Genomic DNA, 27,877 nt, shown 5'->3' on the forward strand with positions numbered 1-27,877 from the left:
CAACAAAAGATTTTTTGGCAAGATTTACAAGCATGATAAAATATATGCATTGGGCTAGAAAATCTTTAAACTTTAACTGCTAGACTTGATTAATTTAATCCTGTTAATGTTTAACATCAGCCTTAAATTTTCTTTCGATATAAAATTAACTTTTTTTATAAACAATTTTGATCTGTTTGTCTGTAATGCTTGTGCCAATATTCTTCGTATGATCACGTGTTATCCGATTTTTTCGAAGCAATAGTCCCAAAAAAAACTGACAGGGTAGCATTTTTTATATACTAGAAAGCTGTCCTTTAAACAATCAAAGTTGTCGAATAAAATGAAACAGGTTTAAAAAGTTCAATTATTCAAATGACTCAGTTTTATGTTCTTAATAAAATATTTGCTTGCTTAACTTTTTTAGGATTAAAATAACAAGTTTCATTATATTGTAAAACATTTGCCAAAGGTCCTACTTATCTAAAAATCTGTTTTATTAGGTTTATGTTTGAAAATAAGTTTTTTACCACTCTACATTGTAAAACTGCGGCTTTTTATGGCTCCTGGTAGCCAACCACACAGTAAATGTGTCACCCTTAGTTTTATTTTAAGAAAGCCCCTTTTTTCAACCCATCCAAATGTTTTTATTTGTGTTCCAAAACTAGCCACAAAAATGTGTCCTCAACTCAGCAAAAAATAGACAGAAGATAAGAAGAGGTAAGGGGATGAGAGGGTTTCTTCATTTCAGCAAATTAAAAAAGAAATATCTAAAAATTTTATGTTTATACAAATCTTTTCTATTTAGAAAATAAAAAAGAAGAATTTTAATGTTAAGCCCATTCTAAAAATTCATTTTCTCAATTTTTTTATTAAATTCTTGATGTTTTTATAATTAACTAGGGGAGGATAACTTCTAGGGTTTGCTTTCGGGGTGGCCAATTTTACAACAAAAAAAATCCTAACTCTATTTACGGTTTTTTATCTGTCTAGCGACTGACTTTTGCTGGCATTGAATTTCAAGAAAAGATTTCATTAGATTTGTATCTTGACATCTAGTTTTATTTTGAGGGAGTTAATTTGGATATAAATTTATCACAAAAGTGGCTATAAATACACACACAGGGTGGGGCGTTAAGTGGCTTTTAATCAAGTTTCAATTTAGGGGTTTGGTTCTTTTCTTTGCACCTTTGCACAGTTTAGGAGTTTCTTATCAATAAATTGATCAAAACGATTTAAATTTTGAGTTTTTAATGAGAATATATAAATAGGCGTTTCTCTTTAACTTTTCAATAAGAGTTTAGAAAAAAATTGCCCGAATATAAATTACTTTTTAGGATTTATGACTATTTTCAGACCTACTACCAAAAGTTAAGACTCATTAAAAACAAGACTATAATTTATTTTCGTACAAATCATTATTTGTTCAATATAAATTATTTCTCTTTGTATAAACTTGTTGAATATTTTAATTTTAATTATGATATTAATAAATCCAAATATAGAATAATTAAGAAAATTATCATTTCTTTTGTGCTATGCGCGTATAAAAATCGCCAAAATGTTCATCATATACATTAATATATCTGTTTTTGCTTGTAGTAGGTTCATCCAAGCATAAATAACTGTTGCTTCAAAGTTTTGGTCCCTTAGATTCCTATGTATACAAGTGCCTTAATAGCCATATAATATGGACAATTTTTCATAATAGCCAAAATTATTTTTTTTTGCAAAAATGCTTAAAAATTGAATTTTAGCAGAAATTGATATTATAGTTTGTCAGAAGAACTCAAATGTAACCATAATGATATTAAAAAAAAGTTATGTTAACAGAAAGCAACAGACAGACCCATTCAGAATAATTTTTCTGTCTGATTTATCCTTTTCTAGTGACAAATTTACTATAATTACTTTCGGAAGCTTTTTTGCTAGTTTATGAAGACTATTAATAGTGCCTTTTCTTACTATCCCCTCCCAACATTAAGTTTATTTTTCTTTCTTACATGAGATGGTTTACAGGGAGGAGGGGGGGGGGGGGGGGTGGATTAATGATAAATTATTCTACATCCCTTTTTTCATCTAATTGTAAAATATTTTTTGAATTGTTGATGGGGAGGGGGGGATATAAATTAATCTTTTATTGTCCTATCCCTTTATCCTTGGATGGTACACCTTAAAGTCGTAATAGGGAGAGATATGAGTAACGTGTGTATGGGGAGAGGGGACACACACACACTCACACACACCACAACCATGCATAGGTGGTTGTAATAAGGAGTATGTATATGTGTGGTTGAGTAGGGGGGGGGGGGAGTGGTGTTGTGCGAGGGATCTCGGTCCTTGATCTTACAAGTCCAAGTACATTGATCCTTACACTGATTTTACACTCTCGTACATAGTAGGGACATCACCACACACACACACACACACACACACACACACACACACACACACACACACACACACACACTGACTTACACACATATAAATACACAACACAGAAGATAACTGATTTTACACTATTTGTACTTCTATAATACACACACACACACAAACTTGGATTTACGTTAACCAGATTCTCTACATATTTCTTCAAATATGTCCTTCACACAATAGTTTCTGTAACGGTACAAATTTAAATTAATCCCTTATATGACATTGGTTTACTATAATGAATGATAGTAAGATATTAACACATAGATAGATTAAGTTTTGTTGTAGTAAAAATGTAGACCTATTATCTACTTGAAAATTGAAGACAATCTGTTTTATTGAATCAATTAAATTTAAGACAAAGAAAAATCATGAAACAATCAATATTTATGATCTTCAATTCAGAAAGGTTTATTTGCCTGTATATATTTTTTTAATGGTGCCTTTTTATCAAACTGTTGTTTTTGAATGAAATAAATATTGTTTTGAAAAAATATGGCTCAGACTTGAACTTAATTTTTATATTTTTGATTTTTAACAAATCTTTAATTTTTTGTAGCAGCCCAAACAACGCCCACATTCAACTGCATTTGCAAGGTGCGGTTTTCTCTTTACTTTGACAAGCTCGCATGGGGCTGTATGTACATGCATATGGGCCTGTATGTAGCTGCATATGGGCCTGTATATAGGGGCATATGGGCCTGTTTGGGACTGCATTTATTGGCACAAAGTCTAGTGCACTACTACTCAATATTCTAAAACCTTTTAGTATTTCTTATTTAATATTTTTCAAAAGATTTCCTTATGAAATTTTAACAAATAACCCTACATAATTTTAGAAGACACACATACGGCCTAAACAATGCACTACCCATCCCATTTCTATGATTTTACACATTTGTAACTGCACCTCTAGGCCTATTTAGGCACATGCAACCAGTATTATGCCTCCCAGCCATTCTCGTGTTTGATTTTATTCTTCATAGTTCGTACATATTAGGTTATTCAATGCATTCAAATTGCAGTAAATTGACTTGTTATTAATAAGGATAACTGTTAATGACATAATTTATTTAAATATGATTATTTAAACAAGGACAATATTGACCACAAATATCACAGCAAATACATTTAAAATGTTTTCTAAAGTGCTTACTTCAGATACACCAGCTATGATGAAAAAAATATCTGCGATTCATGATAAACTTAGAACTTTCATAATTATATTTAGAAAATTAAGTTGGCTACAGATTCTATTTTTGTTTATTAACAACAAACATATGATAAAATTCTGAACTTGAAATTTAAGTTTAAAATTTAGCAAATAAAATGTTGATCTATGTATTTACTTTATTAAGATGTATATGTATTCATCTAAAGTCAACAAATAATTACTATATTTCAAATAATATAAAATATTTGAGTTTTATTAAAACAAATTTTTGTATTCTATATAGTTATTTTAATATAAAAGAGATAGGACAATAGACAATTGAGTAACCTTCCCCTAAATAAATTATGTATTTTTTTTTTTTGGGGGGGGGGTTAATTATGAATTGATTTATCTGCCATTTTCAATTCCCTGCAAATACATTTTGATACAATATTGAAGCATAGGACCTGTATTACTTTGCGGTTTAATTTGGAAGGAAATTACATGTACAAGTGCACTTGGGGAGGGGGGGGGGGGATTTGTGTGCATTTTAGAAGCAGAAGAATATAAATTGTTTTGTTTAATATACACATCTATATATAGAGTATTGAAGGTAGAAGATTTGAAGTCATGAGTGTGTGTGTGTGTGTTTGTTTGTGTGTGTATGTGTATTTATGAGTAAATAGGGTGCAAAGTAACGCAACAAGTTCGTTCAACTCTAATTACCATATAGGATAGATAAACACAAAGGCATCTCTATATCTTAAAGGATAGATAGATAGTCCGAATAAAACTTTAAATCATTTTTTTCTTAAAAACAACAAAATACTTTATTTTAAATTTCAGGCAAGGTAGTATGATGCAAATTTGCCACATTTTTTGGCTAAAACCTTAACCTAAATGCATAAAAATATGAAGATAAACTAGATACCCTTAGCTAGCAAGTTAAATATTAATGCAGAATTTCAGACAAAAATTAGCTTGTGTCGAATTACAAGATAGCCAAAAAATAGATAGATAGATAATCATAATATGTTATGATTGTTTTGATCTTTAATTAACCTTGTCTTATTTTGATATCTTTCTTATCTTTATATTTAATCTAATATATAATAAATATATCTAAGTAAATACTGGAGTAATAAATGAATTTTTAATTATTTAGAATTTACCATGAATTTTAAAAAGTATGCTTTAATGCTTCTATAAAAGTAATATTGAATGGTAAAACGTCTAGTAAATGTCTACTTTTCTTTTATTGTCATAATAAAATGTCATCAAGTAAATGATTAAAGTTATTAAAAACTGAAATTGCCCAAGAAAACAAGATAGCAAGAATGTATCTAGCTATCTAGCAAGATAGAAAGATATCTGTAGTAAGAATGGTTAATTATAAGCTTTAATATCTGCCTTGTTACTTTTACGTCCCTCTTATTTTCCCCAATAATTTTAGTTTATAAGGGAATATTGTATAAATAAATAGCAAAAATTCTTAAAGCACAGAAATCAAAATTTAAAATCATAAGTTTTTAAAGGATTATAGATGTTAGGAAGATAAAATTATTAATTAAATTCTTGAGAAAAAATTTGACTGCATCTAAAGAACATAAAACTGAACAATAGAGAATTGAACAAAAGGGAAAGAATTCAGGACCATGGGGAAAACTCCTTTCCAAGTACAACAGACTGAGATAGATAGATAGAAAGAGAGAGAGAGAGTGAGAGATGGGGGTAAAATTGGTTGAGAATTATGACTTATGGACCTTTGTTTCAATTGTGTTGTGAGCTCTCTGTGTGTAGAAAAGTGGCGCTGCGCCTCTCTGCTGAAGCCTGTTGCTTACTTTTTTCTCTCCGCTTACTTCTACGGATCGTGAGAATGGGGGGAGGAAAGGCCACAAGGGGTAGGCTACCACTGCGCGAGTAAGCTTAAGGGCCTTATTACATAAGAAAGGAGAACTAAAGAGCGAACCAACCAACCAAGGCCTGTGGAATTAAAATTTAGGCTCGCCTATATTTTAAAGGGAAAGGGACATTAAGACACACTTTTGGCGTCGGGAAGGATGATATCGAAAAAAGGGAAAGATCATGAGAAAGGGCCTAGGCAACAGGTTCTACCAACAGACAGGATATCACACACACACACACAACACAATACACTTAAACAAAGACGAGCAAAAATTTTTGGCGAGAAATTTGCAAAAGTTTTACAAGATGATTAATAGATAGATAGATAATTAAAACAATCATTTCTTTGCATTTTCTGACCGTGCAAATTTTTTGAAAAAAATATTCAAAATTTTAAAATATTATGATTTTATTAAATACTATATTTTAACAATATCAGGTAGAAAAATGATTACATTTCTTCTAAAGATTCTTATGAAATTGTTAAATAGAAATATTATCATATATTATACGGAAAAAATATAAGTGAGTAAGGGGATAAAAAAGGAGAGAGAATTAGAGAGGCCCAGAATATAATATATATGTTGTATATATAATATAGCCTAGTATTGATCCATTCTAAAATATGTTCCCTAGTTCCCGTGTGGTTATATTATGCATACCTCTCTCTCTCTCTCTCTCCCTCTTCCTATCTGCTTAGCCTCTCTCTCTCTTTATCCTCTGTGTTATTCTCTAGCCTCTAAGTATATATATCGATTTATTGGTCTTGATGTTGGCCTCCATGAAAACTATGAAACTTAGGCCTCAGTTCAAAACCTGAACTACTGGTTGATCGATCCAGTCAAAACTTATTCCTTTTTCCTTTCCCTAAAAAAACTATTCCTCTATACACAATTATGTTCTATGCAAAATATAATGAATCTTAATGCAAGTAAATGCTAAAAATAAAATATTGTGAATGTTATTTATAAAAAGGTGTTCAAGTAAAATTTGTGAAATGTTAAAGCCAGTGATTTCAATGCTAGTTAAAAAAGTAGTGAGTTGTGAAATTTTTCTTTCTTAGGCTTTTTTGACGTGGTGCTCATAGCATGCTGTTATATCATAAGGAAATCATTAACAATAAAAAAAACTAACAAATAAGGTATACAATAAAGATTATATATATGCTTTGCATGGTTTTAAAGATTTAGATAGATAGGAAAATTCTATAGATAGTACAATACATTGAAAAAAAATAGATAGAAATTTAGTTTAAAGATTATCTAACTTTTTTATTAGTGTTTATTAATTAATGTATCATTTGTATTCATCAAGCATAAGTTGACATAAAAACTAATGTTATTTTTCTGTTTCAGGATTGTATGGCTGACCCTAGAATCTGGCGTCTGGTAAACCAGTAAATCATTCATTACAACAAAACAAACCAGTTGTACACACTAGTCACAGAAAAAATAACATCCCCCGAAAATTGTCCAATTTACTCTCAGCGGCTCCGCACCTGCAGCCTCCAGGATGGCTGTGGCCCAACCCCAGCTGTATTGTCTCCGATGGAACAACCACCAACACAACCTGTTGTCCGTTTTCGAGGACCTCCTTAATCACGAAGCCTTTGTGGACGTCACATTGTCCTGCGACGGCCTTAATTTGAAGGCCCACAAAATGGTGTTGTCCGCCTGTTCGCCATACTTCCAGTCAATGTTCTACAACACTCCTGACAAACATCCTGTCGTCTTTCTGAAGGATGTTAGGTATGAAGAAATGAAGGCTCTTCTCGAGTTTATGTATCGCGGAGAAGTGAGCGTGGACCAACAAAATCTCAGTTCGCTGCTCAAGGTTGCTGAAAGTCTAAAAATCAAAGGTTTAGCTGACGTAAAAGAACCCCAAGCCGCCAACCTACCCCCCATCTCCCATAATCCCTACCACCACCTACCTCCCCTACCTCTAACCTCTTCAATGAGCGGCCCTGGAGCCCACCCCCCAACCTTAATTCCGTCCTACATGACAGCCGGCAGCGGCAGCCCTCTACTATCCCCGGGCATGTCATCTTCAAAGAGACCACAGACTGATTCTTTGCCAGTTGGCAGCGCCTTCCTGGGCTCGAAACGGAAGCGCGGCAGGCCTCGCCGCCTGTCAGGCAGCGACATCATGCCGGCAGCCATTAATTTGTGTGAGGAACGAATGGAGGAGGGAAACGCCTCCTCCCCTATCCACGATGTGGATGATATAACTGAGCATGCACAGAGCCCCGTCAAAAGCCTTAAAGAAGGAAATGTTGATTCAGTGTCGCTCTCTCCTACAGGTAAAAATTTCTTTAATTTTCTGCTTTTTTCATTATTTTGCAAGAATCCTAAAGTAAAATTGTTACATATTTGAAATGTTTTGCGAACTTTTATCAAAATCTTTTTTTTTCTCTCTCTCTCTCTTTCTGAATTTTGAATATTTTATGTGCTAATTAACTTTTAATCCTTTACATAACATATATTTAACAACATATTAATTAAACATCCAAAATATGTTAGCAAACAGGGAATATATGACATTATTGTTACTTTTTAGTCAACACAAAGCCTAAATGTTCTGGCGGGGAAAATCAGTGAATGCTAATTTAGAACATAAACCAAAAAAGGGAAAGAAAATATAATAAACAGGGGGAATAGGTGAAAAATAATATTTACGGGAAGGAAAACCGCAGGGAAAGGGTAATTGTGTTAGGGAACGGACGGGGCATCGATTTCATTGATTACACGAAATTATTGGTCCAACAAGTGCCGTGCCTTTGCGCTCTTTGCCAACATCAAATCTAATTTAAATGGATACATTGTTTGGAAAAAAACCAAACTTCATTTATTTAATTTCAAGATAATTATATCCGTAGGTAGTTGGGAAATGCAGATATATAATCTTTTTATGATAAAGTTGCTTTTTAGTCTATTTAAAAATAAAATCAATAAAATCAGTTATTCTTTTTTTGTTAATATATAATAAATAAGAAGCAATGTTTTATCCATCAATATATCCGAATCCAATATCACAGCAATTTTTGTTGTTCATACCTTATATCAATTGTAAGAAATCCCTCACCTTTGTTCTACTTCAATGTGTTGAGCCACTTTTTGATCCATAAGAAAAATGAAATGTAAGTCTGGTTATGCAATTAAAATAAAAATTGCATGGCATGCAGATTCATTCAAAATTAATTGAAACAAAGACAAAAATTTTCTGATTTCAAATACATTATGACAAAAAGTAGCTCAGCAAAGGCATATGAAACTATTTGTTTTTGAACGGCAAATTTAATCTATTATCATCAAATTTCAGTGGTTCAGTCTGTCTGTCACTGATTTAAGAGTATCTTCGTAACAAAAAAATGTATTGTTTTTAAAATGGCAATTAACTTATCAAATAGCAAATAATCTAGAATTAGATTGGCCATTATTAAAGAACATTTAAAATTTTATTGCTATCGAATTAATTATTTCTTTATTTATATTATGCAAACACTTATTTATTCTTAGAAATAATGTTGTTATAGAACTTGTATTGATTTTACAACACCATTTTCCAAGCAATATCGATTTCATGAGATCCTTCTCTATCTATCTATCTATTTATTTATATTCCAATCCTCTGTATAAGGTGTACTATGCCTTATATCCTCCAAATGTCTCTCTTTCTCTCTTACTTTATTTCTCTATTTTCCACAAATTCTCTATTTCTGTCTCTTTATATTTCTCTATAATTTTTTTCTATATTCCTTTTCTGGCTTCTATAATCTTTAATTCTTTAAATATATTTTTATTAGTTTTATTGTCAAAAAGCTATATTTTTGTAATCAAAATTAAAACTCAATAAAAGTTTCTTGATAATCTTTTAACCACCTCATAAAACCTGGAATCTTTAAAGATAGCAATGCAATGGATGATAAAAATGGACGTCAAATATTGATGATCTAAATTAACCCTTCTATAAATCAAAATCATTGGTGGAAAACTTTAAACACTTAGATTAGTTCAACCTTAACTATATCTAATAAAAAGGGCCCAAAGTTTATAAGCAAATAATTAAGAGAGTGAATATCTAAAACTTTAATTATCAGTGTGATTTAGAGCCCAATGTCCCATCCCTCCCTGTATAAAACTCTGTTTTATATTTTTGGGTTTTTCTCATTATAATATATTTTGCTCTATTAGAAAGCTAGTTAAATGTAAACTATTGATATAGAGATATTGATTTTGATTTGACTTTCTTTCAGTCCTAGTTTTAGAAATTAATGTATATTTAAATAATCATTAATTAGTCAAAATCAAACTTATAGAAAATCATGTTTATTTCAAGAAATAACTGAAAAAGGTTTTCTGTATTACCTTTAACCATTTCAATTTTCTTTCTGTTTTAAAAACTTTATTAAAATTCCATAAGATTTCGTTGGCTTCAATTGTTTTTCCAGCTTTTTTGTACTTTAGGTCCTTTATCCTATTGATACGATTGTGTAGGTTAGGTTCACCCCGTGCCCTTCCGCCTGACGGGTTTAATCTGTCATATCTACATATATCCAAGTATTTGACCTGTACAAAGTGTACCCACAATGCTACAACAGGAGCATTGTAATATCATCTGAATTTGTAAAATAATAAAAATCTTTTAAGATATATTTTATTTTATAGATGACTTTTTCTATTTTGAAAGAACATCCTACTGATGACCTGTATCTTAAAATAATATATAAATGTGTCTGTGTGTGTTCATGTGTCGTGTGTGTGTGTGTGTTTTATTATGTGTGCAAGTCACAAACACACACACACATGCTCTTACTTGTGATTTTGACCTGTGTTTGTCTTCATGGACACATGCACCAGAATTAAAATAGACCGTTCCATCTAAACATTTTCACTTATTTTAAAAAGTCTAACCAATAATTTCAACAAATTTTACCTTAAATCATCCTAACTCTACCGCACATCTTAAGCCTTAGGAGGAATTCATTATTCTATTTTCTGAATTTAATAGACGCTAGAAATTAGTAAATTACCACTATGTATATCATTGTTTTTTCCCCTTAAAAATTTAAAATTGCATTGATTCTTTACTTTTTAAACTAAAAACAAGGCATATTTTTCAAGAAATGCTTTGAAAGAGATAATTTCAATTTAGAGTTTAAATGAATAAATTTTGCCCCAACTGCTCCCTACTTAAAAGGTGAACAACTCTAATATCTAATTGTCCACAACTGTTTATGAAAATATTACAAAGACCTCAGATTTTCCTTAATTCTTATTGAATTCATTATCAAAGAAAAAATACAAGACTTTGAACTCTACAAAATTTTAATTCAGACAGAAAGATACCCTTTCTTTGTTTGTTAATAACATACAAGTTATCAAATTATTGTTGAAAAAAAAGTTTAACACAAAAAAGATTTTGATAAAATCGCACTTTTTTAACTCCTTAACCTGATGTAATCTTATAATTCAAAAAAAGATGACCAAAAACTTATATTTTTTTTCTTTTTTAGATTTGAAGACGAGCGACATTCCTTCAGAGGCGGAGAGCAATGACGGGCGCAGCTCAGGTAACAATTTTTATCCTTTATTCTTTTTTATTTAATTTTCAAGTTTTTGGCTTTAATTTTTTTAATTTATCCTTTTCCTTTTCATGAATTCCTTTCCTTCACTAAACCTCATTTCTGGAAAATTGTCCGCTGTTTTTGTTTGTGCATTAGACTCTTCCCGCCAAATTTATAAGTAAGACGACATTTGGAATTGCTGTTGAATTAGCAGATTTGTACAATATTAAACGTTCTCTATTAAAAATTGGTTTATCTTTAACTAAAGATGTAGTTTTTAAGGAAAAATATTTATTTAATAAACATTTTTTAACTAACCATGTAATATAGTGGGTTGCAGCATCCGTATGGTCCCGAAGAAAAGATTGTACCTAAGTCAAAGTCTCGGCGATAGCGGCACAGAATCATTTGAGTGCGAATCAACTGGATCCGCCCACTCGTCCGCCTCATCAAACTCCGCCCACAATCATCCCCGCCTCAGGCAAAATTCTATGCCCCACGAAGATATTCCCCAGCCTGAGAATTTATCTTTGAAAAAGCCTGACAGAGATAGTAGAGAATCCCGCGACAGTGGCACTGTGGTCGCTGGTGTTCACCTGTACGGTAGTATGCCTAAACTGGAACCCAAAGAAGAAGAATTTGAAAGAGAAAGGCCGGCCCACTATTGGGACCACACAAGATCTGCCTTCAGGCCCTTGCCTCCACCCCATTCACCTTCAGCAGGACTTTTACTTTCATCTCCCCTTAAAAATTCAAGTCCTAGTAGGTTAAGTATTGATTCCGAGCCATCCAGCTGTCCTTCGCCTTACCTGATGTCATATCAGTTCCAGGAAAAGGTTGAGGCAGAACTGGCCAACTTATACAAGTCTGGACTGAGCGGCCTGGGAGCTGGAGGATCAGATCCTGGCACTCCTATAAGCATACGATCCTACTGCCTACAGGATGGCAACACCTACCGCTGCAAAGTCTGCAACAACGCATACACCCACCCATCCAACTTTCACCGTCACTACGTGACCACCCACTTGCAGCGCAAGTCCTACCCCTGCACCGTGTGCCACAAGAAGTTCAACCGCAAGGACAACATGACCGCCCATCTTCGCGCCGTGCACGGCTGGGGAGGCGGTATCAATACCAGTGCTAGCGGCTCAACAACAACAACCTCGCCAACAACCCTGAAACAACATGTGGACAGAATGACACCAATTCCAACTTCTTCGGATATAGTTACCTCTTCATCAATATTGATGCCATCACCTTCAACACCTTTAACAATGCCAGTATTAGCCACAATCACACCGCCACAACAACCAGGTTTACCAGATAATATCAAACATCATCAAACCATTGTCAACTAATCAGCAACAAGAGCTGTTTTTACAAAAAGAATTAAGGACAATTTAAAATTTTGATCTAGTATGATATGAGAAAATAATAAAAAAAGAACAATGTTGTGAGTTTCTAAAATTTAATGTGACTTTTATCAGTATTGTGTAATTTCTACAGTGTGCAATATTGTCACAAAGATTGCTCACAGCATAGTAATTCTATAATTAGATACAACACGGACACAAATGTTTTATTAAACGGACAATATCCTACCAAAATATGTACACAGTTAATTGTACATGTGATTGTGCACACAACAACTTTTTTTGTACTTGTCAGAGCATTTTTGCTAGCAAACAAAATTTTCAGAAAATTTTTCAATTATCTCAAATTGTAAATAGCGAAGCTTACAAAAAGGCTTTCAAAATGAATGATTTGCTGTGTAATAATATATTGATGTGTAATGCTACTATATAATTTGCACATTTATTTGTAAATATATTTGTGATGCAGCGCAGTTGCTCAAGAAACCACTGGTTACCATCCTCTCCATACCCCAACACACCACAATACTGACTGCCAATAAAAAAATTCATTCATAAATTTTCTTCTGGAATCTCTGCTTTAAACCCAAATAGTTACCATTTCATAGTTACCATATTTTTTTTTAAGTTACCATTATTTTCTGTCAACGAAAGTTACCATTTTCTTCTCATAATACAAAATAATATGCTTGCATTGTATAGCAACCAAAAGACCTTTTCTTTCAGCCCTGGCTTGGCCTATGTACTTAAACTTATTTTTATACTATTTTTCACATTTTTACAAAGTCTGTTTATATTTTATTATTATTTTTATATGTTTTTATAACTGCCTGGTTTTATAATTGTAGTTCTGCCACTGTTTTTGTAGTCACTATTATAAGTCACATTATTTATATAATCTTTTTCTATGTAAAATTAACGGTGCTTGTAAAAGATATATTTTTCTACTCTTTTTTTCCTTAATGAAGAAGTTTAAATTTCTATTTGCATTTAAATATTTTGAACGTCTATTTTTTTACTTGCAGCTCAGCTTTAATGTTTCAAAGTTAAGTATTTATTAGTAGCGTAGCTACTCTATACATTCTTTTATTATGCTAGGAATTGAAAAAAAACTAATGCAGGGATTAACCAAAAGCAACCAAACGTACTTGTCAAAATTGAGGAAGGCCTCATTTATTTTTTTAACTGTTCACTCATAAAATCGAAAAAATTTTCATTTTTTTCCCCACGTGCAAAAATGGTGTCATTGTGCAAAGCCAAATAAAACTTACTAAAATCCACCAAAGTTAAGGTTTTTTTTAAATCCTTTTTTCAATTTGCTTTGCTATTTGGCACTATGAAAGTTCTCTACTACTTATTTGAGGCCCCCCTTTTATTTAAATCTACTGATTCTATGTGATCCGAAAGAAAATCAATATTTAATGTACAGTTAATTATTATTTGTACATCCTTCATTCTTCTTGGAGCCTTGCAAAATAGATTTCTAATATGCAAATATCAATTACTCTGCCCAATTTTATTGACTGATTTATTTTTTATAATTTTCAACATTTTTTGCAAGGTTCCTTTTTTACCATCTATTAAATAGAAGAACAAGATTTCATTTAAACATTATAGAGATTCACCCGCATTATCACATCTCTTTCTTACTTGTTTGGTTAATAAGACTTTTTATCATCTTTTATGTTATATTTAAGGCAATAAAATCATATTAAATATCTCCTATGATATTCAGAATGTAATATTTAAGATGAGAAAAAATAAAATTTTCCTTGCTAATTTAAACGATTTCTTGGCAAAAAAAAGCTTATTTTCATTTTTCTAAATGGATTGGGCATTTAAATTTTGTCTTTTCATGTCATGTGTAAATTTTTCATGATGACCAACAAAAAATTGTCTCATTTCCTTCTTTGTATTAGGAATACATTTTTAACATCTTATAAACATTTTTTGTTGATCACCTTGAAAAAAAAGTTATTTTTTAAAAATATATTTTATTCAGTATCAATTGTAAATACAAAATCTTTAGTAGTATTCATATTTTTATGTATTAATTAAACGAAGTTTTGCGTTTTTTATATTGATAAACAAAATTGGCATTATGTATAATTGCAAATATTTTGCAGGTTCTGCGAGGGCATTTTTAAGCTTCTAATTCGATTATAAATTATGGCATTTTTTGTGAAATTATATTTTTGTACCTTCTTGTAATTATTATTTTGAACTAAACACAAAATACAACAAATCTATAGTCTTCCACGTGACCAATGTAATTGTTTATTTTTCAGTATTTTTATCTGACAAAGACATGATCTTGGTTCTCTAGTGCCTTACTTACATTTTAATAAATTAATATTTTTGTAATTATATTTTTTATATTAATTGTGTACTGTATTAATTCACGTAGATTTTTGCAAAATAAAGATAGTCTATTTTTCGTATTTTTGTTGTGTATGTTTTTATTTTCAGGGCAGAGATGTTAGTGTTTTTTATTTGCTTTTTTAAAATTATTTTTGTAAAAAGTTATATTCCTTAAAGCATAGCTACACTAAAAAAATGTTTTACACATTTAACTTTTTAAAATATAAGAATTAGACTAGATCTATTAGGGAAGCTTCTTGTTGTTAGTGTTTTGGTGAATAAAAGCTATTTCTATTTACAAAATTTGTAATATTTGCTAATGCTTCCCTCCCATACTTGAAGCTAGAAGCTTCAAAATAACAATAATAATTGAAAATTAGCTTCTTTTAAAATTGCATCATAAGTAGGTCTAAACAGTAAATATGTATTTAAATGAACATACTTTCTAATTCTATGGTTGTCTTTAGTGTCGAACCTACTTTATAAGTTTGCGAGTGTCTGTCCCTCTGTCTGTAATGCTAGCCTGGCCCTATTAATTGTGCAGATAATTATCTTTTTATTTGCTTACATAATTTCGAACAGCTATGACAACTTGAAATAATATTCCTTGTTGTCATACAGTCCAACAAGTGTTGTTAGTTCCTCCGTACTTCACTTTCGTTAGCGACAGACAGACGTTTGAACAAGATACTTAGTAATTTACGAACAAGGATGACCTCATCTATAAAAGCGAAGCTTAAAACGTCAGACAAACGATATCTACCAAATACAGAGTATCAACGCATTTAATATTGAACATTGTTTAGCAGTTTACACAAAACATACTTATATTTTAAGTCATGAATACATGATGCTTCGTTTAAAACTTTACACATAATGTTCCTAAGAATTCTAAGAATTTTTTAAAGTCAAAAAACCTTTAAATGGACTTTCTGATGCCTATCCTTATAATAAAGTACAGGATGTTTGTGTGTTTGTATGTTTGTACCGAAAATGTCTTTTAAAATCTAAAATAAGAAATTGAATTATTAAATTCGACTTTCTCCTCCTCAAGTGCCCCTAGAGGCCTCTAGGGAGCGTAGCCGCTAGTGGATTATAAAGTGACTACACTTTCGAAATTGTAACTTACCGTTAAATGAATCATCTTGCAAAATTTGAAATCGATAGGATATGAGTTAGAAAAAAACTTTAAAAAGTTAAGAATCAAAATATAATTGGGCTTTTTAAAATGAACAAGTAACGACTGTTATAAATCAAATTTAGATTTTTTTGTGACGGGAGAGTGAAGGGGGGGTATTTTAGCCACCCAAATAGCTGTGACAAATCTTACCAAAAATATATAAATTATTAGTGGAAAAGTCTGGACTCGACTAACTTGTAACAACTAATCCAGATTTGATAAGGTCCTCAATGAATGAGTGAGTGTGTTTGGGTACCGTTGATAAAATGTGCAGCAAAATCTCAAACAAACTTACCCTTATCCCCTACCAATTTATTTTTTAAGTAGGTAAAAAGTTGGGGTAGGGTAGGTATATATCTTAGTTTATATACATTATACAATGCACTATATTACTAGGGTTCCGTATTTAAGAAGGTTGCAGAAAAATAGCCTGAAACCACCATAATACTTAAATCAGAAAATGGAATATCATAGATAAATAAACAATCACAGAACCTCTACTAGCTTCCTTAATCTCTCAATCGGTTCATTGAAATCATTAGCTTCTGACAAAAAAAAAGTTTTATCCATCCCCCTTCTCCTATTTTCAATTGTAATTTAAAATAAACTTTACATTTCTGGTAGGGATTCTTTTTTTCTAGAGGCGACTTTTTTGGAAGGTTTGTGTTACCCTTCCCCAAAATAGTTATTAACCTTCTCAGGACCTATGAGAAGCTACCCTGTAAAGGAGAACCAAATCGGTTCTGTGGTTAGCGAGTACACACATTCAGACAGACGGACAGAGATCCTTTTACTTTATTATTAGGACTAGCGGCGACGTCCCTAGAGGCCTTTTAGGGCACTTGGAGGGTGGGGAAATATAATTTTTTTGGAGGGGATGGGTCTTTTTTCTAGAGGTGATTTATCTAAGGAGGTTGGTGGTACCTGTCCAAAAATAGTTATAAACCTTCCCAGGACCTACACTATAATGGAGAACCATATCGGTTCAGAGGTTAGCGAGATCCTTCGGTACACACAGACATCATTTTAGTTTATTATAAGGATGATATGTAAAATATGTTCATGTTAGCCTACCCCACCTACTCCAGAAAATACCATGCTTTCATTAAAGTTGCAAACATTTTGGTTCACTTTTAGAATATATAGAATAGTACAGATAATTTTAATCTTGATATTAGGAAAAAAGAAAGTTCAAATTGAGTATTGAAGAGTATTTTTTCTCAGCTATTATCATCTCGTGAATATTCTGCTAATGGATATCTATTCTATATGTTTCTTGTTCTTCGGTTTGTCTGTTATGTTATCTTAATTGTTAGGATTACTCTGTCCACTTAGTTTCTGTTAATTTAATCACTTCTACTTGGTCGCCTTGTTTAGTTATCAGTAATTTTTTACAGCATATTGTTGTTGTTGAGATGATATGTTATCAGGGGCGTCCAAGCTTTTTCATTTTGGGGGGGGGGGGGGGGGGGGTAATCTTTATATCATAGAGGGAAGCTTTTTTATTTGGGGGGGGGGGGTAAAATTTGAAAATTCAAAATTCACTTTGGGGGGTATTTACCCCTTAACCCCCCCCCCCCTCCTTGGACGTCTATGTATGTTATACTTGTTCTTTTGTCCGTCTTTGATTTTTAAGGTGAGTTGTCGATATTTATCATCAAAATGTTAAGGTTTTTACTGTGTGAAATGAGATAATGAATGTGTGTTATATATGATTTTATTCTCTTATGGAGTGTAAATGTATGAGATTGTGTGTTTGTTTGTGTGTGAATGTCTGTTTGCTGCTCTACTTATGGATACTAACAACATGTTAAGAAAATTATTTTCTTAATATCAAATGCTTTTTGAAAGTCTAAACTACAGAAATTATTAGATCACATAAAAAGATTGTTGTACAATAGATAAATGTTGAAGGAAACGCTGGAAAGTGACATGTGTGCCGTCACAAAAATACGTCTATTATTCATCTCTTTTTAGAGGTTTCCTTTCCAACTTCTACTCTAATCCCTAGATGTATTTTTATGACGTCACACATGACACTTTCCTGTGCTTCATGTTGAAGAATGTTGTTGTGGCTTCCGAATAAAAAAACGTATTATTGTAAAATAATTAACTGGCTTCTTTCCTTAATTAGAAAGAACAATTATATAATTTAATTACAAACCAAATGATTTTGAGTATTGTTAAAATTTTCTTACTTTCAAGAACTCAATAAAAAGCAAAATAGTTCACTTGAAAGTTAAATGAATTTGTTTTTATGGAGATACTTAAACATTACTTGCATTACTTATAAAGAAAAATTGAATTATGGAAAGAAAACAAAATAGCCAGTTTCGTCATATTTTTACAGTAGCTATTGATTGGTTATTTAGGTTAGGTTAGCTTAGGTAAATGTTAATGATTGCCCCACAGGGGCTTGAAATAAGAGAAAAGCTAAGCTACTGTGAAAATACGACGAAACCCACTACTTTGTTTTTTTTCTCCATGATCTTGAAAATATTCTAAAATTACCTGCTATGGTACAAACAATATAAGTTTAAAATTTTTTTACAAAATGTTTGAAAGAAATAAGACTTATGTTCTCGTGTTTTTAGCTTCAGTTTAAAGTGGTTAGGTTTTGTAAAAGTCTTTTGCACAAACAAAAAATCCTAGTTTAAAACCAATAGCTTTTAAAAGAGTATGAATAAAAAGTTTACATTATACATACCTACATTTATTTAGACATTGACAATAATAACTAATATTTTTAATTTTATTTCAGGTTTGTTAATAAACTCACGAATTAATGTGAATGGTAAAGATAAGTTAGATCAAGTATTAGATTTACAGACACGTTTAAACTCCGTGTCCTCGGAGAAGTCTAGTCCCTCCCCCACAGGTATACAGGATTGTACAGATCTCCATGAACAAGACAATGCCCACTCCTCCCACTCCCCACTACCTCTAACAACCAAACCTTTATTACAACAACATCAACATCATCTCCATGATAATCCCCAACTACCTCCTCCCCTAACTCCTCCCAATCCCATGGGGCCACAACAAGGCAAGCCGGGAAAGTCTCCAGGTAAAAGAACAGGTTCTCCGGGCAAGCCTGGACGGCCGCCAGGCTCAGGCCGTTCTCCAGGTCGTTCCCCTTCAGGCACTCGTGGCAATCTAGCCTCCCAACCTGGCACAGAATCAGAAAGCCTGCAGGACATGTCCGTCCGCGGTCTTGACCTGCTGAAATACGCGCAAATGTCGAGCGATGGGTCTTTCCGCTGTCTGGAGTGCGAAAAAATGCAGCTAGATAAAAGTTTCAAGAACAAGTACAGCTTTCAGCGCCACGCTTTCTTGTATCACGAGGGACAACAACGGAAAGTGTTTCCTTGTCCGGTTTGTCAGAAAGAATTCTCTAGGCCTGACAAAATGAAGCAGCACTTGAAACAGGTCCACGACTGTATCATTCCTAAGACTGACTCAGCCGCCGCCACTGCCAGCCTCGCCTCGCCGCCCCACTTTATGATTCCGTCATTCCTGACAGGTTTAGAAGATCCCACGGCGGGCGTTGTGGACGCCAAACTGCAGGCAGATTCGTCTGGCAGTGAGATGTTCAAGCTAATGAGTCGGCTAGTCGGGCATGGACAGCACACAAGCAGTGGATCAGGATCTGGTAAGGCAAGCTGACCACACAATCAATCAATCAATCATCCTGACAGACAACCGGATATTAATATACCAGCTGGTCAAGAAAAACAAGCAGGATGAAACAATACATGAAAAAATGCGGAGAAATAACCTGCCCCTGGTCCTGCCTGAAATCATATACATGAAAACTCAAGTATTCCTTTCTTCCCCTGAGTGTACAAGAATTATGAAATCAATTTAAAACATCCCTCTCCCTCATTTTACTGGATCGATCAACAAATTACATTTTGATAAAAAGAACATTTTTTGTGGATTTTTTAACACAAATGTTTACAAACAATGCAATCAGAAACAGAACACTTTAATAACAAGTTGTAAATATGAAGAAGAAAAAAACATTAAACAAAAAAGTCTGCACCTCAAAATCCAAAAATCTCCTGAAATGATGATTGTCCCCTCCATATCTGAAATGAAAATATGAAAACGCTTTGCTTATATTTGTGTGTAACGTAACCCGGTGTCCCTGGCAATTTTTGTAACTAAATAACCTGAGTAATATAAATTAGTTTTAGGGAAAAGAAAAAAGATTTTTTTAAAAACTAAAAATGAATGTTTTTTTAAGGATGTCTAGAATAATCATGTACATCTTTTTTGAACCATAATTTGAGCTATCTATAGAAACTTCAGAATATTGCCAACACAAAATTGAAACTGTTATACGAATTGTATTACAACAAAAAAATATTTCATAAGTGAATATTTAAAAATTGAGATCTATTTGCATGGTTTTATAGGATTTTTTTTCAATTTCCCTAAAAAATGCGGCATTACTGAAATATTTTTCCTGGTTATTGAAATTAAAATTATCTATATTATATACATACAGATTAAAATTATATTTTAAGGCATTATGTTTTAATTTATTAACTCATTTGTCAAACTTTTTAATTAAGAAAAGATTTTTATAAAAAGTTTTATTTGATTGTTTTACTGTACTGTATCATGTATGTTTCTTAAAATAAGTTTAATGTATTAATGTTCTTTTTTTTGAATTGTTGATGTAATTTAGTTTCCAAATGAAAACAATATGAGTTGCATAGCTACTTTATTATTATTACAACACTCACACATGAGAGTGGTTTCAACTGAGTGATATAATTGTACTAATACATTTCCTTATTCTTTCATCATTTTTAGTAATAGATTATATAATAATAAATATAGATATATCATATATATAAAACTTATAATTGTAGATAAATTTTAAGATTTATAAAGTTTAATTTTTTTTTAATTTTGTTCATATTTTTATTATAATCCCAAATTAATGATTTTTAGCTTTATTTTTAAAATGTAATTTTGAATCAATGGAAAATATTCTAGAATAAATATATGAATGAAAGTCAATTAAAATAATTGTGTATAAAAGATTATAAATTTCTAAGATTGTCAGAGTAACAAATTTTAGATAGTTTCAAATATGTATTAATAGGTAACAAATTTATCAAAATTGTATGTAACATAAACTTAAGAATTTATGAAAATATAACAAAAATTTGCTAGTGTTTAAAAAGAAAACTAAATAATGTTTATTTTAATATTAAAAGCTTTGTTTTGATAGCTAGGTAAATAAATGACTGCCTCAAAAAATTCTCTACAAAAATGTAATTTTATAATATTAGGCTTTTAATAGAAAAAATAGATCAAAACTGCTATAATTATATGTTGTTTAGTAAAAACAAAATTTTTGATAAACAAAATATGATTTGAAATTAAGGGTGCTCCACAAATTTTAAGATGTAACTTTTCATAAAGTAGAGACAAATTAGGTTTTAATATTCAATAGTTAGCTTAGAAAAAAAAAATTAAAATTGGTGGTGAATTTTTTTGTTTCAGTGAAAACACAAATCAAATTATAAAACAGTAAAATATCATTACAATTAATAAACTTTGAGATTTCGCTAAAATTGAAAAGTAGTTTTTACTAAAATAATAAAACACCGCTAATCCAATATAATTGAAAGTTTATAATAAGATAATAAAATAACTTTTTTATAATTGTCACAAATTATAGCTAGTAGATCATAAGGTATATTCATATTTTTGACTTGAAAAAAAAAACAATCTATGAATTCATATAGTCTATAATAACTTCATAGTAAACATATTTTTAAGATATATAAACTAATTTATGGTATATGTATATAAATATAAATAATATATGATTATATATATCTTGTCACCTGACCATAGTAATGCAAAAATTGCTGGTAAGGCTTCTCAATATGCGTTTATACAATATAGATAACTAAAATTAAATTGAAAGTACATTTAACAAAAAAAAGGATCTAGTTCCATAAAAAATATGTTTTAAATATTTTTTTTCTTCAAGTAAAAACATTAATATATGAATAGCATGTACAATATTAGAGTTTAAATCATTATATGGCAGAAAGTTTTGTCAATTGTTCTATGTTAGATCTATTTCAATAAAATAGTAATTGATAATCGAACTGGTTATCTATATTGTATAAACACACTATAACATCTATTAACCAGGGATAGGATGTGTATTTGATATTTAAGTATTAAGACAGACATGGAGTAGTTTAGAAAAGGAATTTAAATTGTCAGAAAAAACATTATTTTTATTGTGATAAATTGTTTTTAATAGAAAAAATTTAAGGATGTTTTTGCACAATAATTGTTGAAGGCACATAGCTTCCTTAAATTAATCTTGCTCTTGCCCTGTTTTATTATTAATTTCTCAGGACTCACATCCCTAGTCCCTGGTATTAACATGTGACTACCTCGATATAATTTGTCTTCAAAGTCAGATTAGTTTTTAGCAAGGAAAATGCATCTTTTAGCGGTGATCACACGAACATGTTACTAGTATGTGCTAATTTATCATTTTAACAATGTATATTAAGCAGAAAAACCTCCTTAATTCTATATTTTTCCTGTTTTTATAACCTGAACTTTTTAGAGAATTAAAAGAGGATAGCATTTTTAAATAATTTTAGTTAGCTTTTATTTTTCACCAATTTTGAAAGCTAATCAATAGACATAAAATACAAACCTGGCTTGAACTTAAATTTATAAATAGATATGATTAACGTATCAGTAATATGTTGTGTGGTCGCCATCTTTTATCTGCTACGAATATACTATATGTACAAAAGGTTAGGTTTTGTAGTACAGGCAAAATTTTAGATTTATTGGTATGATAAAATTTAATATTGATATTCTAATGGTTTATATTTTTCCCTGTATAACGGATTCTGAATTTTGTGTCATAAAAAGTAGGGAAATTGGTTGAAAATACTGTTGTCTATTCACAAAATAAATCTATTAAAATAAAAATCTATGAAACGAATATCAATCATAATTTTCAGGCAGTTACAACAGCTAGCAAAATATCTTTCTAAAATTTATAAATTATAAACTTTGAGAATTTTAGCAACTTCTTATGACAAATCAATGATTATATTTTCGTTCTCATGAAAACAAATTTTAATTCTTGAAACGAGAATGATTTTATTCAAAGTAGCTGGGATTCAAAAAATGTTTGGATGTTTTTATAAATTCAAATTGACCTAAATGAAAATTAGAATCAGGATATTAAACTACGGAGTTAAAATTAGGGGCCGTTAGTTCGTCTTTATAAATATGTAACTTATGTTGAACGTTGGTATAATCATTGATAACGTTGTGACACGCATAGCTAAATAAACTAGGCAGGCACCATATTGTACAAGAATTGTAAATACACAATTTATATTAATTCAGAAAACACATCTATCTATCAAATAATCGTCATACAGTTGTCAGTGCCCTTACCTTATAGCCATCTATTCAAATTAAGGTATTCATGATGTTACAAAGTACAGAGATACATTCGTAAAAAGCAACCAATCATATGAAATAGTAAATTTGAGGGATTTTTCATTGGTAAATCTAGGTTTTAATTTTTCTTTTTTATTTATCACTTTAAATGTGTTTGGTTTTCCTAAGACCTCTTTTCACCACCACTGTTCTATGTTCTTGAATTATACAAAAAAAAGTATATGTTTTTTTTTAAAGGGGGTGGGGGATTATGGCTATACTGTAAGAGCACTTTTATAGGTTTGTAATAAATCTTTTGATAACAGAATAAATAGATTTTCCTCAAGAAAATAACCCAAATAGTTGTACTTTAAATCGTCATGAAGAAAGGATGAATATTTATATCATAAACAATAGTTAATATATAGTAAATATATGTACCATAAAACTCAAAAAAAAAAGTATAGACTTAAACAAAAAATTAATAATAAACAAAATATTTTTATTTATCCGATGAAAGAGCCTCACTTAAAATAGTCCAAGGCAAAGTTGAGTGGGACAACGTCGTATTAAAGGACAAATTCGATTAAAATTTTGCTAATATGAATTTTTTTTTAAACAAAACATGCATTATTTTTAAAACCTAAACACAATTTTCATAAATCATAAGTTTTTTGGGGGGGTTAGGTAAACCTATAAATATATGGTATTTACATTTTATTGGTTAATAACTTTGAAGTAATGAGACATTTAAAATTGAAAGCAATGCACATGTACAAAAATAAATCAAAATATTTTGAATTCAAATTGAATCTATTTAATCTGTTATCAGAACATTGTGATAATCAAATAAATGAATTAATCTATCAATATAAATTAACAAATTATATATTTCATATTCTTAAAATTTCTATGTCTATTCATTCATCTATAGTATATAAAATAAAAAAGTTTGTATATCTTGTAACCTAAATTAAAGAGCACATATTTTACAAATCTATTTAAATTTGGTAAATAAGTTAGCTATTAAAACAGTAAAACAAGCTAATTAAACTATTTTTCTATGGTAATGATTTAATTGATTTAAACGATGGGAAAAATACCTTTATTTTTTATAATTCGTATTTGATTTAAAACTTGATCAATAGCTTAACTTAATTGTTTTGTATAAATTCAATTTAAATATATTTAAAATAGATAGTTTAGCAGTGTAAGAGAAGATAGAGGGATAAAGAAATAGTTCTAGGTGTCAATTTATTCTGGATTAGGATTTAGAACATAAAGTCATATTGGAAATTTAAGGGTTAGTTTTCTTTCAATAAAATAAAATAACACAAAAGTCTAAAGGTTAAATATAAAAAAATTGATATTATCACTCAAAGAAATCATCTGATTTAAAAATTTAAATAAAATTTTAAGTTATTTCCTTTATGAGGTTAAATTTTGCTTTATTTTATATTTAATTTTGCTGGATTAAAGTCTAGCTTACCCAATTTTTTTCTGTCTTTTTAAAAGAACAATTTTTAAAAATTTATTGTTTTCCTGTTTGTTTTCTAAAGAATTTTTTTATAGAATATCATGATAATGGATTTTTAAATTGTTTAAAGGCACTTTTTAATCTTTTTTATCTTATAAATGTTTTTATTGTAATCTTTAAAAGTCTTGATCTATAATGATTAACTTGTAGTAATTGCAGCACTATATAGAGTATATTATCAATGTATGTTTTTTTCAGTAGCCAAGCTACAATTTAATTATCATTTTTATTTGTTTACTAAAACTATGGAGAGACTGTTTTGTTTAGATGTAAAATTAATATAAAATGCTGAATGTAATCATTATTATGTTTTACAGTGAAAAATAAAAGAATATAACAGTAGTTTGTATTTTTTGTTTTATTAATTTTGTAATTTTATAAAAATCGAACTATTGGACCGCAAACGCTTTGTAGCCGCCTAAATCGTCGTACCATTGCTAAAATTGTTCAAAAAAGCATCCAGGTAACAAAAAGTAAGACAATTACATCAATAATCAATGCAATAATACAAAGCCAACAAATATTTGATTTTAAAAAAATACGTTGATAAAATCAAGCTAATGGAGGTAGTACGTATTGTTGATAATCGTATTTTATTTCAAGCCATTTGAATTCATAATTAATTGCTTACCTCCTTCTTATTAGTAGCGAAGCTACTCTATAATTCACGTTTTCTGTCCGTCAGTCCATCTTCATCTGTAACGCTATGGGGAAAATGGAATTTTCTTGGATGCTATTGAATATAGACGGCTAAAAATTTTTGGTAAAATACCCTTAACAATGAGCATCACATGTATAATTTTCAGTGTCCGTCAGTCTGTCGGTCAGGCCAAATTTTTTTTTCAGAAAGGTTCGTAATTTCTAAGAATTATTTCACATTTATCAACTGAACATTTTCTCTATGATTCTTCTTGACTGTTAGTCCTTTCACAAATACTCAGTGTTACTTATGGATGTTGTCATTCTTGTTTTCATTGTCTTCGCAATTTCTATAAATTTACTTTTTCCTTCAAAAAGATTCGTTTTGTTTTGCTCTTCTTTTAGCAAACTGTTATAAGTTTAATTCCAGTAAAACAAGGTTGACAACATTCTTGAAAGCGAACCTCAAAATATCAGACGGTCAGACAGTCGAACAAATAACATATATAAAGTAAAAACGTTTCTCGTATTCATTCGAATCCGGTGGATAGGAACTGGTTCTCATCCATACGAAAAAACTATGTCTAGCATCGTATTATATTCAGCTCTCTACGAATATAAAAATGTACAATCATAAGATTAAAACCAGTTTTTTCAGCCGGTGCCTTTGGCACCTCAGGGCTAAAAAAACTAGTTTTAATCTCATAATTGTACATTCTATATCCGCGGAAAGTCGTTTATAATACGATGCGAGAAATAACTATTCCGATATTCAACATTATTAAGAAATCTGAAGAAAAAATTCCATATAAATATGCTGAAAAGGGATACAGTTTCATTTTCAGACTTAATCAAAGAGATGCTTCGCTTTTTACATTTTACCTAGTTGCCATAGAAATTAGAATGAAAAAAATCATGTGTAAAGGATCATTAACAGTAAAGAACAATTTTCGAAAAAGCTAAAAAATCATACCAAGAACAACATAAAGCCAAGTTTGAAATCGGTAGGATAATTAAAACATTCCTTAATTAAAGATAATAGCTGTCTGGTACGGACGGACGGACTGAACCTACATGTAGAAAAAGCATCGCTTAAAAAAAATATGCAACTCTAAAAGCCATGACGTGTTTCCTTAATTAAACCCGTGAGAAAAGTTTTTTAAATTTTTGTTTTTTGAGCCTCTTCGCTACACAAAATCTACAAGCATTTTCTAATTAATTTAAGAAAATCACCAAACCTTGCTAGACATAAATTTTTGAATTTAATATAAAAGACGATATTTTACATCTTGGTCTGGTATTTATCACTTAAAGAGACAAAATTTGAAGACATTTCTAAATCCGAAGCTTTTCTATAATTAATAATTAGCTATTTTCGTTAATTTGGACATTTAGAATTGTCCTATCGATTTCAAACGATTTCAGTATTATAGTCCTATAACTGTTAGATATGATGTAATTATCCTATGCATCTGATTTTTTGAATAATTATTCATAGAACAACAAGGTACACAATTATAAGCGAAGCATCTCTATGATCATGTCCTAAATGTCCTTGAGCAGAAACCTAAATTTACGCAATAATGTAACATGTTTATTTTAATTTATGACAAATTAGATTTTAGTAGTGTAATTTACAAAATATTAAAACTTACAATAAAAACCAATACGCATGACGAAACCACAGCTTCTTACTTATAACTTGGTTAAATAGACAACCTGCATCATGAAAAAGACTTGTCATGCCATTGTGAAAATTGGGCAAATTGACAAATTTAAGTATCTATGTTTATTATTCAAAGAATAGCTTTGGAATAAATGTATCTGTGGAAAAAATCACCAAACCTAATACATTATTTTATTTAAAAATTTAAAGAACCAAATACATGATTCTGCTATTACATTACAGGTTTGTTGATAAGAGACAAACGGTATCCCTCCAAATCATTTGGCAAAACAGTACTGAAACAAGAAGGCCATCTGTTGACAACAAAATCAACTAAAAACTCTCTAGCATCAAGTGTAGCAGCAAAACATTCTCTTCTATCAACAGCTAATGTACCATCATCAACTAAACATACTCTCCTATTGTCTCCTCCGACCCTTTTAAAGGAATGTTCTTTGATTTCATTTTCTCACTAGTCGCCGAAACCTGGTATTTTTAGGATGGGAAGAAGGTTAACTCTATGCTCTAATCTTTATTATAAAGTATCAGGTTCTGTGTCCCTATGTCTGTGTGAAATGAATGATATCGCTAAGCAAAGCACTGATCTGATATGGTTCTTCTTTAAATGGTAGC

The 27,877-nt window shown here is 30.5% G+C and overlaps 1 protein-coding gene across 7 annotated transcripts in view; it reads left to right on the forward strand.

Annotated features, from left to right (window-relative positions):
- Window positions 1–25,281, forward strand: part of LOC145311887 (protein tramtrack, alpha isoform-like) — an 88,214-nt gene extending 62,933 nt beyond the window's left edge. For 3 of the 7 annotated variants that reach the window (XM_080150917.1, XM_080150919.1, XM_080150916.1), the window contains exons 3-5: window positions 6,826–7,769; window positions 10,983–11,039; window positions 18,709–25,281. In XM_080150917.1, the coding sequence (XP_080007043.1) occupies window positions 6,983–7,769; window positions 10,983–11,039; window positions 18,709–19,613 (1,749 nt within the window). In that variant the 5' untranslated portion in view covers window positions 6,826–6,982 and the 3' untranslated portion in view covers window positions 19,614–25,281. Of the gene's footprint in view, window positions 1–6,471; window positions 6,612–6,825; window positions 7,770–10,982; window positions 11,040–11,363; window positions 14,848–18,708 lie in introns of those variants that run through there. The other 4 variants (XM_080150913.1, XM_080150914.1, XM_080150912.1 and 1 more) reach the window with 2 other exon arrangements.
- The last annotated feature ends 2,596 nt before the right edge of the window (window positions 25,282–27,877 follow it).

Source organism: Acartia tonsa, chromosome 2, assembly GCF_053477335.1.
Source record: "Acartia tonsa isolate MP-2025a chromosome 2, ASM5347733v1, whole genome shotgun sequence".
NCBI classification, from domain to species: domain Eukaryota; kingdom Metazoa; phylum Arthropoda; class Copepoda; order Calanoida; family Acartiidae; genus Acartia; species Acartia tonsa.